The sequence below is a fragment of the Choristoneura fumiferana genome, chromosome 11 (genome assembly GCF_025370935.1).
Source record: "Choristoneura fumiferana chromosome 11, NRCan_CFum_1, whole genome shotgun sequence".
NCBI lineage: Eukaryota > Metazoa > Arthropoda > Insecta > Lepidoptera > Tortricidae > Choristoneura > Choristoneura fumiferana.
Genome location: NC_133482.1, coordinates 8,375,829 through 8,389,560, shown reverse-complemented (window position 1 = coordinate 8,389,560; position 13,732 = coordinate 8,375,829). Strand labels below are relative to the sequence as shown.

The 13,732-nt window shown below is 36.4% G+C and overlaps 1 protein-coding gene across 2 annotated transcripts in view; it reads right to left on the bottom strand.

Moving 5' to 3' along the window:
- Positions 1-1,175: 1,175 nt before the first annotated feature.
- LOC141432677 (venom protease-like) overlaps positions 1,176-13,732 on the bottom strand; it is a 29,429-nt gene continuing 16,872 nt past the window's right edge. For both annotated transcript variants that reach the window (XM_074094381.1, XM_074094382.1), the window contains 2 exons: positions 5,568-5,699; positions 1,176-1,768 (listed from right to left, as the gene is read on the bottom strand). In XM_074094381.1, the coding sequence (XP_073950482.1) occupies positions 1,628-1,768; positions 5,568-5,699 (273 nt within the window). In that variant the 3' untranslated portion in view covers positions 1,176-1,627. The remainder of the gene's footprint in view (positions 1,769-5,567; positions 5,700-13,732) is intronic.

Genomic DNA, 13,732 nt, shown 5'->3' with positions numbered 1-13,732 from the left:
ATTGATTAGTGTTAACCGGCGGTTAAATGTGATGCCGTCTCCGTCTATTCGAACAAAACAAATAGAGACGGCATCACACCTAACCGCCAGTTAACACTAATCAATGGATGGTGAAACAGCCCCTAAAGATTTAGATACTTAACAATATGAATGCCATGTGATAACTCTGTTTATCGTGTTTCGACGAACAGTTGTTAGGTAAACTGAAACAATTACGAAACAAACAATCTACTAAACGTAAACCTGCTTATCGCTATTCTTCCTACCGACTACTCAGCGACTCGAATAATAGGCGTAATGAACTTATACCAAACGTTGCTAGGTCAAAAGAAAAATCTGCCAATAGTTTATTGAATCAGGCGTTACTTTGCGGAGGTCCATATCAATGAACTAAAATAATTTCCTTGCTCACCCGCGACCTTACGATAGCTAAGCTTATGCAAAATATGCGTGTTCATGCAGTTCCTCCACCAATAGTTGTCTGCGAAAAGAAAATGTGCATAATTAAACTCGGCGAAACGACAGGTCACCCACAGTCTACTTTTTATCCCGATATTCCCACGGGATAGGGATACAGTCTTGAACTTTCAACCGCTGGGTCTTACAATTTTGGACAGTGTTATTTTTAACACAACCTCAATGATGACCACGATATACATTTTGGGATTTCTCAGGGGTATTTTGTAAAATCTCGGAGTTTCAATTGTAACTAAACTCTAGTGAAATATAAACTTTCAAATCGGTTCAAGAATGACGGTAGGTAGGTACTTCAGAGGTAATAAACATAAAAAAGTTCAACCATATTATATTAATCTTTTTCATTGAAGCTCCATTTAGACAATGCTCGAACTTGCATCCAAGTCTCACTACATTGCTGTATTTGTTTGATCAACTGAATTCAGTGTTTCTAAGCTCCATAGTCCGCAATGTAACTCAACTTGCATGCAAGTTCTCGCATCGTCCAAATGGCCTATGATATATTCAGACTAAGCAATAAGGTAAAAGAGGTGTGTCTTATTCAAAATACAGGTAGATATAGCAGGTATAACCAAGCCTGGCCTGTTGTAGTCAAACAAGCGGATAAAACCAACAGCTGCTTATACGCAGGAATGCACACTTTTAATACAAGCAACTTCATCTCAGGACTTTCTTGGAATTTATGAAATAAACATTCATTTGATTTAACATATTATTTTATTTAATATTAACAATTATTTTTAATTTCAATCTTAATTTTCAAAGCCTTTAGGGCCCTGGCAGCCGACATGAATTCTTTTAAGTAAGTATAATGGACCTGTGGTCCCGATTGGTCGACGCTTCTGAGGACCCAAGAGCATCGCAGAAAATCGAGATTCGTATCGTACCGTCCCTCTCGCTCTCGTATTAAATAGTATAATTGTCAGAGGGATCGAACGACACGAACTTCGATTTTCGAATTTCGTAGTAGCCCTGCTGGCGCGTACTTATCCCAGCCCCAGCGGATCGCATTTGCGGTCCAAAGGAGTAATGCGGCCACAGGCAGATCTTTTAGACGAGTGTTCTTTTTTTGTTATAGTTACCTATATAGTTAGTTATGATATCTTAGGATTGTTATTTTTGTTTTTGTATGTATAAAACACTTTATTGCTTAGATTATATTGTCTAAGATCCACTTAAGATAAAATGACGTCGCTGCGTAGACACCAGGCTTCTTGATCCCGCATATCGTTGGGCCGAAGGAGACTACTCCCATGAGGTAATTCTTGGGGCCCTCGACGCTATCAAAAACCTAAAATATTATTTAAGATTAATATTAAATACAAATATATATATTTGTTTATACAGCACGCAGAGATTCTAACGAAACGAAATGAACTGATTTATTCATGTATTGGGTTACAGTTGCAGTCACACTTGCAACTTTAGAAGTCTCACCAAACCCTTCCTCCAAGAATTCCAAGAAAATCCAAGGAATTTTAGTTTGGTAGTTGTAATTATAGGAATTGTTCTTTAGTTTTAAATTTTCGTGATTTTCACTCATAGTCAAAAGACCACAAACAGCACTTATCACGCTAAATATAATAAATAAATATTACTTATATTTATAATAAATAATCCCACCAAAAACATTCTGTAAAAAACTAGCCAAGTCTCGATGGAGCTGTTTGTTTATTTCTAAAAAGTAATGAAATCTAGACAAAGTCGTGCCAAGTCTAAGGTTTCCTTACTGCGTTTTTTTTATTATTATAGTGATATATATACGTATAAACAATGTTGAGTCTTAAGTCTTATCCAGTAAATGTTGAGACTCAATACGCGGACAATGTAAAGAAATCGCAGTAAGGAACCTTAGACTTGGCACGACTTTGTCTAGATTTCATTAAGTACAGAATGTTTTTGGTGGGATTTCACTTCTGTTTGTAGGAAATTTGTAAAGGCGGTATGTCGATCTCTAAAAGTTTGGTTGAACTCTTGTGTTTTCTAATCAGGTTCACCATGTACTCCAGATTTTCGATTATCCTAGTTTTTATAGTTTTCCCTTTATGTGGCCATTAAACCCTAACTCTGTACCAAATTTCAGCTCTTTGAGTTTATGGGAAATACTAGTTCTATTTTGATGATCATGAGTGAATGAGTGAGTGAGTGTCATAAATGTGAAACTTTGCTTTCGCTTAACTTTGGAACTAAATGACCTACAGACTTGAAATTTATGGATTTTAAATATGTGATTATAGTTTACTGGATGACGAAAATTTCTGCGTTTTGGTCTTATCCAGAGGTTCTCAAATAGGGGCCTGAAAATGCGGCGAAATGGTTCCAGTAAAGGATGGTATGGCAGTGTTTGCATCGCGTTCGACTTGGCGGGGGCACTACCGTGCCCCCAGATTACTCGTGTGCTTTAGCATGATAAGTCCTGTTTGTGGTATTTTGACTATTGCTAAGCTCTGTAGTATTAGCACAAGGGTCATTTATGACTAAAGGTATTGGAAGTATTGAATCATAACCGTTTTTACGCGTAGTGTTGTTGTATTTATAATAACGATATTTAAATGATTCAGAACTGGTTTTTCCAATAGGTATTGTTCGAAAGTAAACAATGTGTAACGACATGAATAGTTAGAAAGTTTAAAATGCATCTTTGGTTCGTAAGAAAAGGTTGCTTTCGCGTCGGCGCGTGTTGTACAAACTTTAATGTGAACAGGGGGGCTAAATAGTGGGGGGGAGGGGGGGGTTATAAATTCGAAAATCGAAGTTCGTTTTGTACCGTCCCTCTCACTCGTATTAAATAATATAAGCATCAGTTCGAATTTTGCATTTCGTGGTAATAGGACCAGATACAAAATAAGCTTTTAAAGTTAGCTTTCTTTAACACAACTTTCGCTTTAATCGTAAGGGAACAGGAAAACGTCCGACTTGTTCGACATTGGGCACTTTAAAATCCTCTAACTGGTTTTTTTAAATTACTTTTTTTATGGACTTTCTTGGAGGTAGGTACAGTCGAACAAACGGATTCATGTACCAGGGTGGGAACTTTTGAAAATAAACTTCACTGTACGTGTAATTTTTACTGTACGCCAGGCCAGATCATCGAGAAAGCGCGGAAGTTCAACAAGCTTACCTACATTTGCTTTGTTGATTTCTCCAAAGCGTTAGACTCGGTGAAGTGGCCATAGTCTTATGGAAATCCTTGCTGGATATGGGCACACCAAAACACCTTGTCTACTTACTCAGGCGTCTATACGAGAGCGGATGAGCGTCAGTCAGCACAGATGAAGCGCTGTCGAGTGATTTCCATCCCGCCTGATGCAGGAGTACGGCAAGGTTGTATAATTTCACCACTACTATTCAACATCTATAGAGATGATAATGTGAATAGTCTTGGAAGAGAGGACAGACGGGGTCGTAATAGGCTGTAGAAGGAACTCCAACTTGTGTTATGCGGATGACACTACCTTATTCGCAACTAGTGCTCGTCATTGCAAGATCCGCTGCATAAGATGGAAGCTACGAGCCGTAACTTTGGATTGAAAATAAATCGCACAAAACCAACATGATGATTGTCGACCGCGTCAATAAAAACTTACCAGGGATCACACACGGGAATTGCGAGGTTGTTCAATCATATATTTACCTTGGGGCGTTAATCGATGGGTCCTATGTATAAGGGCCAAAGTGATTTTTTTCAATTTTGAGTTTTGTGCGTTATAACTATGATTATTTAGATAGTGGATTTAAAAACATTGTTATTTAATAATTTTTCAAGTTATCATTGAAGTAAAATGGCCGAACTAGATGCAATTTTAACGTAAAAAGGGCTATACGTACGTTTGATACTTTTACGCGGTAAATCAAGGGCAGTTTTTTTTAATCTGTGGGCGCAACTTTTTTTTTATTTCTCCAAGTATCTTGGATGACGTATTTTTTACCAAAGATTTTAAAGTTGAACGCGTATATGAGCCACTGCCACATAGATTTTTTAACTGCCTTTTTGAACACAAGTTTATTTCCCTGAAATTCACGTATATGGGCGTATGTAACTTTAAATGTTTTTTTTTTTATTAAAATTTATTAATTGTGGTTGAAGGACATAGTACTATTAGCTAGTGTGCCAAGTTTTAGAAGTTTCGGATACATCATCTATAAGTTACGACAGTTTTGACTTTAAAAGCCCGTCCTGTAAAGTAAGGATTTTACACTTAAGCCCTTGTACGTAGGACCCATACCCATCGTAATACCCAACGAACGAAGGCGGCTGCATAGATGAAATCAAGCGGCGCGTGGCGATCACTAGGTCTGCTATGGATAACATGATAAAGATTTGGGGTAATAGGAGTGTAGGAGCATTACCAAGACCACGAAAACCAGAATCGTTTATTGCCTAATATTTCTAATTTTCATCTATGTGTCGGAGACATGGACTCTTCTCGTGAAACCGAGAAGAAGAAAGTTAACACGTTGGAGATGTGGTGATGGAGAGGGATGTTAAGAGTATCGTGGACAGAGTTTCGTACAAATTACTCCATATTAAAAGAACTCGGCATCAGAAAGCGCCTATCAACTGCATTCTGACCTTCTGCGGCCATGTCTCTCGTCATAGTGATGAGTCGTAGTGCAGGGAAAAGTTGAAGGCACCAGGCCACGTGGCCGCAAGTACATCCACGGTCTACGAATGTACCCGGAAAGCTGCAGTCCGTGTCGAGTGGCGCCGTATTACCAAGATCATCACTTATGGTGATTCACAATGATGACCACGACCACTCTGGCAAGAGTGTACCGAGTACCGACTAAGAAGAGAAGATTTATTTGAGAAAAGTATGAGATTTCAACAGGACATTATAGTAGCATAAAGGTTCCACTCCGGTACATGATTAAATAAATAAATAAGGGAACAAAACCGGGCAAGAGCGAGTCAGACTCGCGCACTGAAGATTTCGTACAAATTAAAAAACATATAATCTTTGATTTTTAGTTTTTTATTTGACACAGATTAATACGAAATCCCATTTTGCGCTTGACCGGTTTTTTATACCTATGACCTCACGATGATACAATACAGCAACTATACTGAAATAAAGCACAGTGAATACCTTCATAACGGGCCCTCCCGAGTCGCCGCCGCAGGCATCCTTGTTCTGCTGTGCGCCAGCGCAAATTTGCGATTTGGCCACTGTAAAAGTCTTCCCAAACATGTTGCAGGCCCCTGGCTCCACTATGGGAATCTAAATAGAAAATGGAATAGCTTTTGTTAAAATTTAATTTTCAACTTTTTGTTGACTGTACTTTTTGTCACCTGTACCCGCAATGTCATCAAATTTATTAAGTTAGGGATACCAATCATACTTAATTAAAAAAAATAGGATTTGGAGTTAATCTAACGTGGACAATTCGTATAAACAATTCGTACAAACACGTCCTGACGTATATAGTACCTACCTAATTATAAATAACAGTGTAGCAATATTTCAATTAATGGGCGGGGCTCTGAAACGTTCAACCTTCCTATATCCCGTATGTTATGAAAATAAAGGACGTTTCTTATACTCGAACTATTCGGGATGCCCCAGGGCAACTCAAGAAGATATGTCCTGTAAAAACAAGACGGTTGGCAATCCTTACTTAAGTAATACTAAGTAAATTTCAAGTGAATTCCAGGAAGTGGGATTAATTTACTTTTATAAAGGTTCACGCACTAACTAAAAGCTTGTAAAAAAGAAAAATAGTTGTTATGAAATTCGGTTCAAAACATTATTAAATATTGATCTTGAATACACTACACTTTAAATGTAGGTAAGTATATTGAATTTCTTTCTTTCTTTCATTATGCGTAAGTACATTAGGTATGTTGTGAATTTCGGAAACGGCTCCAACGATTTCGATGAAATTTGGTATGTGGGGGTTTTCGGGAATGACAAATCGCCTAGGTACTTTAACTGATTTTACACATTGATATATTTTTGTAGTTATTATTACAAGTAATTGATGATTTTCATTGTTTTCGTTGTATTTGTATTTTTTGACAATCTTTTTTGCGTATTTATTATTGAAATGTCTGAAATATGGTGTGAAATAAGTAAATAAGAGGTTATTAGATGTCACAGGGGATCGAAGAACTGGCAGCTTTCTCGGACTAACAATTAGCTTAGCTATTCAAAGCGGAAATCCTGCCAGCATCTTCGGTAGGTACCTTGCCTAAGGGGGTTACTCTAAGTAATTTGTTTTAGTTTTAGGCTTTATTTTATTTAATTGAATGTGTACATATTTTAAGTTTAAGATAGTTTTATGTAAATAGTTTTAATTTATGTTTATCATTAAGTAACTAAATAAGAAACTACCGTGAGACCCACTCATATTTAATGAAATAAAACTGGATAACCTGTCGAGTTAAATTCGATTAAAAACTGAGCTATTCGGTTTTATTTGTTAAGTAAATATAAGAAACAAATAAATCTAAACTAATAATTGCTAGTTAAGAACACAGGCCTCATGGAGGGCATAAATATCTAGTAGCGCTTACTATTTCTGGTGTACAGTAAAAAGTTATTGTATTGTATTGTACTGTATCTATACAGCCATAACGTCAAATATAAGTTCCCGGTTCTATTTTGACGTCTTGCTTGATATGGTACTTAAATTCATGACCTTGGCTGTGGGCTGTGGGTATGCTTTGAGATATTAAAAAAGGTTGGAACGATATCGATTCAATTGATACTGCACGGAATGTACTTATATTAATATATGTACTTGGAAAAAATAAAAACGCCGGAGAATTATGATAAAAATGTGTTTTGTATCGATAAATATAAATACATAGTTAAATATATGAACGCAAAAAAAACTTGTTTAGTTAAGATAAAATAGTTTTTACTTAACTTTTTTGGATGGGGTCTATTGCGAAATCCATAATATATGGTTTGTCCTAAAATCAAATGCCATATCACGTTTGCCATAAGCAATTTTTACATAACATTAATTTGACACAATGAATGTTTGCCACAATTGTCTTACATCCTAATGATCATAATCTATAATATTACATTACCTAATGCTCTAAATCCTAAATATGTTTTGAACTAATATTAAGACATAAAACTTACGAGTCATAATAATATAAAACTACAATATAATACTTTAGGTCCTTGGGGTAAGGGTGCGTTGGAGCTACACAGGGAGCTCAGCAATAGGTTAAGGGAGGCAACAGGCAACCCTCGCGCCGGCAGCTTCCTCACGCAAAGAATCTCAATCGCAGTTCAACGCGGGAATGCTGCCTGCGTGATGGACAGAATGGGCACCATGCCAAGAGGCCCACCTCTCTTTTTTAATTAAAGTTTTATTTTTAGTTATTTTATTTAATAGTAGTTTTAGTCCTATGGATATTTTGTATTTTCTTAATATTTCTTTATAAATTCTGGTATAATATTGAATGCCATAACCATAATAGACCAGGCGTCGGCAAACTGCAGCGAGAAAAGTAGGTTAGGTTAGAACTCCTACCCCTACAAGACGAACCGCTGTCAAAAAAGTAGGTTAGGTTAGAACTGCAACTCCTACAGAAATGAACTGGGTCTTGTTCGTAATCCATAACATAATATAACCATTATTCATTTATTACCATTATTTTGCGCCTTTGAATATGTATACCTAGTACAGTTAGGTGCAACAAAAACGGCTACCCACCCACTAGAAGACTTGTTTCTGCTTTTTAGTATTTTTTAAGACAGTCGGGTTTTTGATTTTTTAAATTTATTGTTTTATTGTATAGAATCGTACTAATAATAGCACGTAGTACACATTATTACAAAGATGATTATGGCAACCAGTATTAGGATATGTGACTATTTATAGGATAAATGATCATTAGTAGTAGGTACTTAAGAAAATAGTGCAAATAAGAATTAGAATACTTATTTCAGATAAGGATTAACCATATTATGACCTTTACGTTAGGACAAACGTTATTATGGCAATAGATCATCACAGTATAACAAGTTTCCCTACACAGTAATCCGACGGAGACGTCTAGACAGAGCAATCGTGCGGCGCGTGAGGGGTGAGATGCGGGTGGGAGGAGCCCCAGCTGCATACTTCGCCGTTCTTAGTAGCTTGGGACAAGTCTTCTAGGGCTATCGCGTTTTAAAATTTATTATGGTGCATACGACATGTACTGCGAGTGCGTGCAAATCTTTATCTTTCATAAATAAGGAACTAAGATTTCATCTATTTATGTAATTATATTTATTTATATTTTTATAAAATTAAATTCAATAACAGGAACTTTAAGTCCTTTAAGTCTAGAAACCTAAAGTAGGTATTTGTCGTAGGTGTTTGTTGTATAGATTAGTACTATGAAAGTATATTTTGTAGAAAACATAAAGTTTTTTATTTCAAAAATAGTATAATTTGATACTTCTTTGATTACTTCCGACATAGACCCTTTTTACCCGACTGCGAAGAGGGAGGTTGTGTTTGGCGCGTATGTATGTATGTCTATTCCTATGTCCTCTCGTAACTACTCAATGGCTGAACCGATTTTGATAAATGATACGTCATTGGATTTGTCTTGATGACGCGAGTGACACTAGGTACATGAAATTCTTAAAAAATTAAAATCGCGGATTTTTGGCGCCAAATTGTAAGTATTCAAAAAATGTTTTTTATTCAAACCTATCGAGTGGGGTATCAAATGAAAGCTTATAATTAGCCCATTCTAAATATATATATAGTTTATAATCGTTTTAATATACCATTTTCACAGAAAAGTGGGAAATAAAATAATAAATTTAAAAAATCAAAAAACCCGACTGCCTAAAAAAATACTAAAAAGAAGAAAACAAGTCTAGTGGGCTAGAACTTTGTTAAGTAGCTAACTTAAAGTTCAACAGTCGGGACCCAAATAATTTTTGAGCGTCACTATTTAAATGGGTCCCGACTGTTGAATTTTAAGTTAGCTACTTAACAAAGTTCTAGCCCACTAGACTTGTTTTCTTCTTCTTTTTAGTATTTTTTAAGGCAGTCGGGTTTTTTGATTTTTTAAATTTATTATTGATGATTGTAATATTATAAAAAACGTATCTGTAACCTCCTTCTCTGTCCGTATTCTGATCGTTTCACCATGAACCGCTAAGCTGATTATATAGTATTATCCTGGAAAACTGCATAGTGCCCAGCCCGTGGGATAGCGATAAACGAAATCTTCGAAGACGAATTCGCGGCGCAACAGCTCGAATAAAAATGTATTGTTATTAAAGTTGTTGTAAATCGCCTACTAAACAAGGAAATGTGCATGTACCTATGTAAAGGGGGTTTACCCCATTCATAAGGTTGTAGGTAAACCTACATACTCGTAGATGAGAGGCGGAATTTGTTTGCGTTCTACTATAATAAAATTAATAACAAGGAAATATTATATCTAGTTTAATGAAATTAATATATACAGTGGTTATTTTTAACCGACTTCAAAAAAAGGAGGAGGTTATCTATTCGGTTAACTCAGAACTCCGTTATTTATGAACTGATTTTGATTTTTTGCGTTCGTCTAGACGAACGCAAAAAAAAATCAATTAATTGAAAGCATTCCTAGGAACATTGCTATCCTCATAAATATTATGTAGTGACGAAAACGCATGACATACTTTACTTCATCATCATCATCTCTGCCTTAGGACGTCCACTGTTGGAAATTAGGTCTCCCCCATAGACCTCCAGTTGCTTCGGTTGGCAGCGGCTTGCATCCACCGCGAATCGGCGGCTTTGACCCGGTCGTCCGTCCATCTCGTTGGTGGACGTCCTACACTGCGCTTGCCGATCCGCGGTCTCCACTCGAGAACTTTTCGGCCCCCAACGGCCATCTGTTCTCCGTCCTATATGTCCTGCCAATTGCCACTTCAAGGAGCTAATTCGCTTGGCGCTTGGATACTTTACTTACAGGATACTTATACAGTAAAAAGAAATACTCGTATGACGTTAATAACTAAATTGTAAAAAGAATTCCCCATCACAACTGTTTCCATAAAAACATCATTCTGAGTATTTATTGATAAGTCATTCGTTATATAAGATTGGAAAACATCATAAAGGTTGTAGCTTCATTTAGTTATCTGGCGTGGGAAATATCGTGCAGGTTTTGTTACATTGCGTGGCGGCGAGGCTATGAATATAAAACGTGTTATTTTTGTTTTTTCCTCACCTTTATAGGGATATTTATAACAAGTCAAATGAAACTAATTTCTCCAAGACACTTAGTGGCATAACTCTTACTGTTTAAAACATATTAAAGAGTTAAGGTAATTAATTTTATGCGTAGTAAAATATTGTATTATTTTTATTCATGACGCTTTACAGTTTGTTTTAATAAACTGCAAGACAACAATTTGGGAGACAATGAATAGGCACCATCAGCCAAATAAGTGGTCTATCGATTTTTAAACAAGTTCCTATCAAATGAGTATGTTGCTAAAGTCGAACTTTCAAGTTGACAGACACGTCTATTGGCATTATTGTTTTATGACATGCAAACGATTATCAACTTAAGGGTGGTAGAAAGGTGGTAGACCACATATTTGGCTGATGGTGCCTACAAAGTTCACTTAACAATTAAGTTGACAAAATTGCAAGAGGTCCGGATGATTTTAAACCTCGTCGTTACCTTGTAGTCCAAAAAATTCTACAATAAAAAACAAACAAAAAGGTAGTCTTGAATCATGTGCATATTATTGCACACTTCACTACCAATTTAAGGGTTAAAAATATAGGTCATTGCTCATCGCAGGCAATGTACTGCATCACACAATATATTTTCTTAAGGCACATTTTCTAGATACCTATAGTAATGTCGAATTAAGTGTTAATTAAGATAAGTGTACTTATAGCGCAGAGCTCGATACAAACCACAAAATGTAATCGACAAAATAATTGATGATGATTGGTGGGTAATTGGGGGAAACATTACCAAAGTTATTTATTATTTACTAGCTTATGCCCGCGATTTCGCCTGCAAAGAATTCATTTATCACTATCGCACGGGAACCGAGATAAAAACTATCCTATTTATGCCCTTTCCCATTTTCTTAAACTACTAGTTGAAAACCCGGCTTTGCTCGGGTAAAATGTAGACTCATAATAATATGTTTAAACATTTTTTTGTCACTGAAAAGACTGTTGTACTTATCGAAAAATCTGAAGTATATTCCCAGCCTTAATAATTATCACAAACGTACTTTTACAGCTAACCTACGTATCGGTATTTCACCAGTAGATAGTTCTGCTAAATCTTATTTGCCCAAATAACTATGATGTCTCTGTCTCATAATCAAAGAAATTAGACCTAAAGGGCCCCATATACGGTACGATTTGTCTGTACGATCGATCTGATGAAAATCGACGAATCGTACCGTGTGTGGGGCCCTTAAGAGGTCACAATGGAGAACGAAATGCAAACCTGTGACACGTGATGACGTGACACTAACGCCACTTTGATGTGGTGACTTTGACATGTTTACTTCGCAACGCCATTATATACTTAGTAATTTATTCAAGTATATATTGAAAATACTCTATAATCCGAATTTTCCGCATACAAGTTGTCGACTCGGATTGACTAATTTTTTACGCTCTTCAATTTGATGTGCATTTCGTTCGAGTCTACCGTACCTACCCCTTGACGAAATTATTAATATAGATTACAAGCTTTTATTTAACTTGCCAAATGTATGTATGTTTGAATGTAATATGTGCGGGTTAAATCCAGTGGTTGGATTGACTTGAAATTTGGCATACTTATATAAATTGCGTGACATAAATACATTAATCTGGTAGTGAATTGACATTCTTGTAGTCCGGCCAGGATCGTTTCAGCAAGACGGAATTCCTCAACGGTTAATGGCATTGACTTGAAATTTGGTACGGAAATGTAGCTGAGATGACAATGCAAGTACAGTCAACAAAAAAGTAAAGTCAGCAAAAAAATCTTCTATTAAAAATGATTCAAAGGTCAAAGGTTTAAGCGTGAAGAGAACAGTTACTGAATGTTGCATTATAATATTAGTAGGTACGGATTTTATATTAAATAGGTGAGTAATTTTTATTATACACATATAAATGAAATGATATATTTATTACAGACGTTAGTCCATAAAACAATCAATAACAATTAATTAGAAGTCAATTAACTCACGTTTCGGGCTAAACTCGATTAGGTACAGACGTGAGTTCTCCGTTTTGTTATCATTTAAAATGAGTAAGTCTCACGGTAGTTTCATGTTCAAAAAAAGTCTTGGTAGTACCTACCTTTATCCCCCCTTTGACTCATTAGTAATAGGTTTACCTTTGAAATATTCAAAACGGCCTTTTGATGAGTGTACTTTCGGGATTTTAATCTTTCGGTCAAATAACATTCGATATTTTAATGTTCGGCTGTTTGCACATCGGTCATATCAAAAATAGGTCTCACCCAGCCTATATACGTCCCACTGCTGGGCACATGCCTCCTCTCAGAACAAGAGGGCTTGGGCCATAGTTCCCACGCGGGCCCAGTGCGGATTGGGAACTTCGCACGCAGCATTGAATAGCTCGTGGTAAATTTTTAATGTAATTCCGCACATGAGTTTCGAAAAACTCAGAGGTGCGAGCCGGGGTTCGAACCCACGACCCTCTTGTTGAGAGGCGATAGGTCAAACCACTAGGCCACCACGGCTTTTTAGGGTTAAGGAGCCAAAATGGCAAAAACGGAACCCTTATAGTTTCGCCATGTCTGTCTGTCTGTCTGTCCGTCCGCGGCTTTGCTCAGGGACTATCAATGCTAGAAAGCTGTATAATTTTGCACAGATATATAAATAAACTATGCCGACAAAATAGTACAATTCAAGAAACAATAAAAAAATTTTTATGGTACCTCCCATAGACGTAACGTAGGGGGGGGGTGTTTTTTTTTCTCATTCAACCCTATAGTGTGGGTTATAGTTGGATAGGTCTTTTAAAACCATTAGGGGGTTGCTAAAACGATTTTTCGATTCAGTGATCTGTTTGCGAAATATTGAACTTTAAAGTGCAAATTTTCATTAAAATCGACCGTCGTCCCTCCCCTCTAAAATCTAAACCAGTGAGTGGAAAAATTTGAAAAAAATCAGAATGGTAGTAAATATATCAAAATTTTAAGGAAAACTATAACGGCTAAGTTTGCTTGAGAATTATTAGTAGTTTATGAGTAAATAGCAGCCTAAGGTATTAAATATACCTAAACTTGGAAGATTCCGTATAA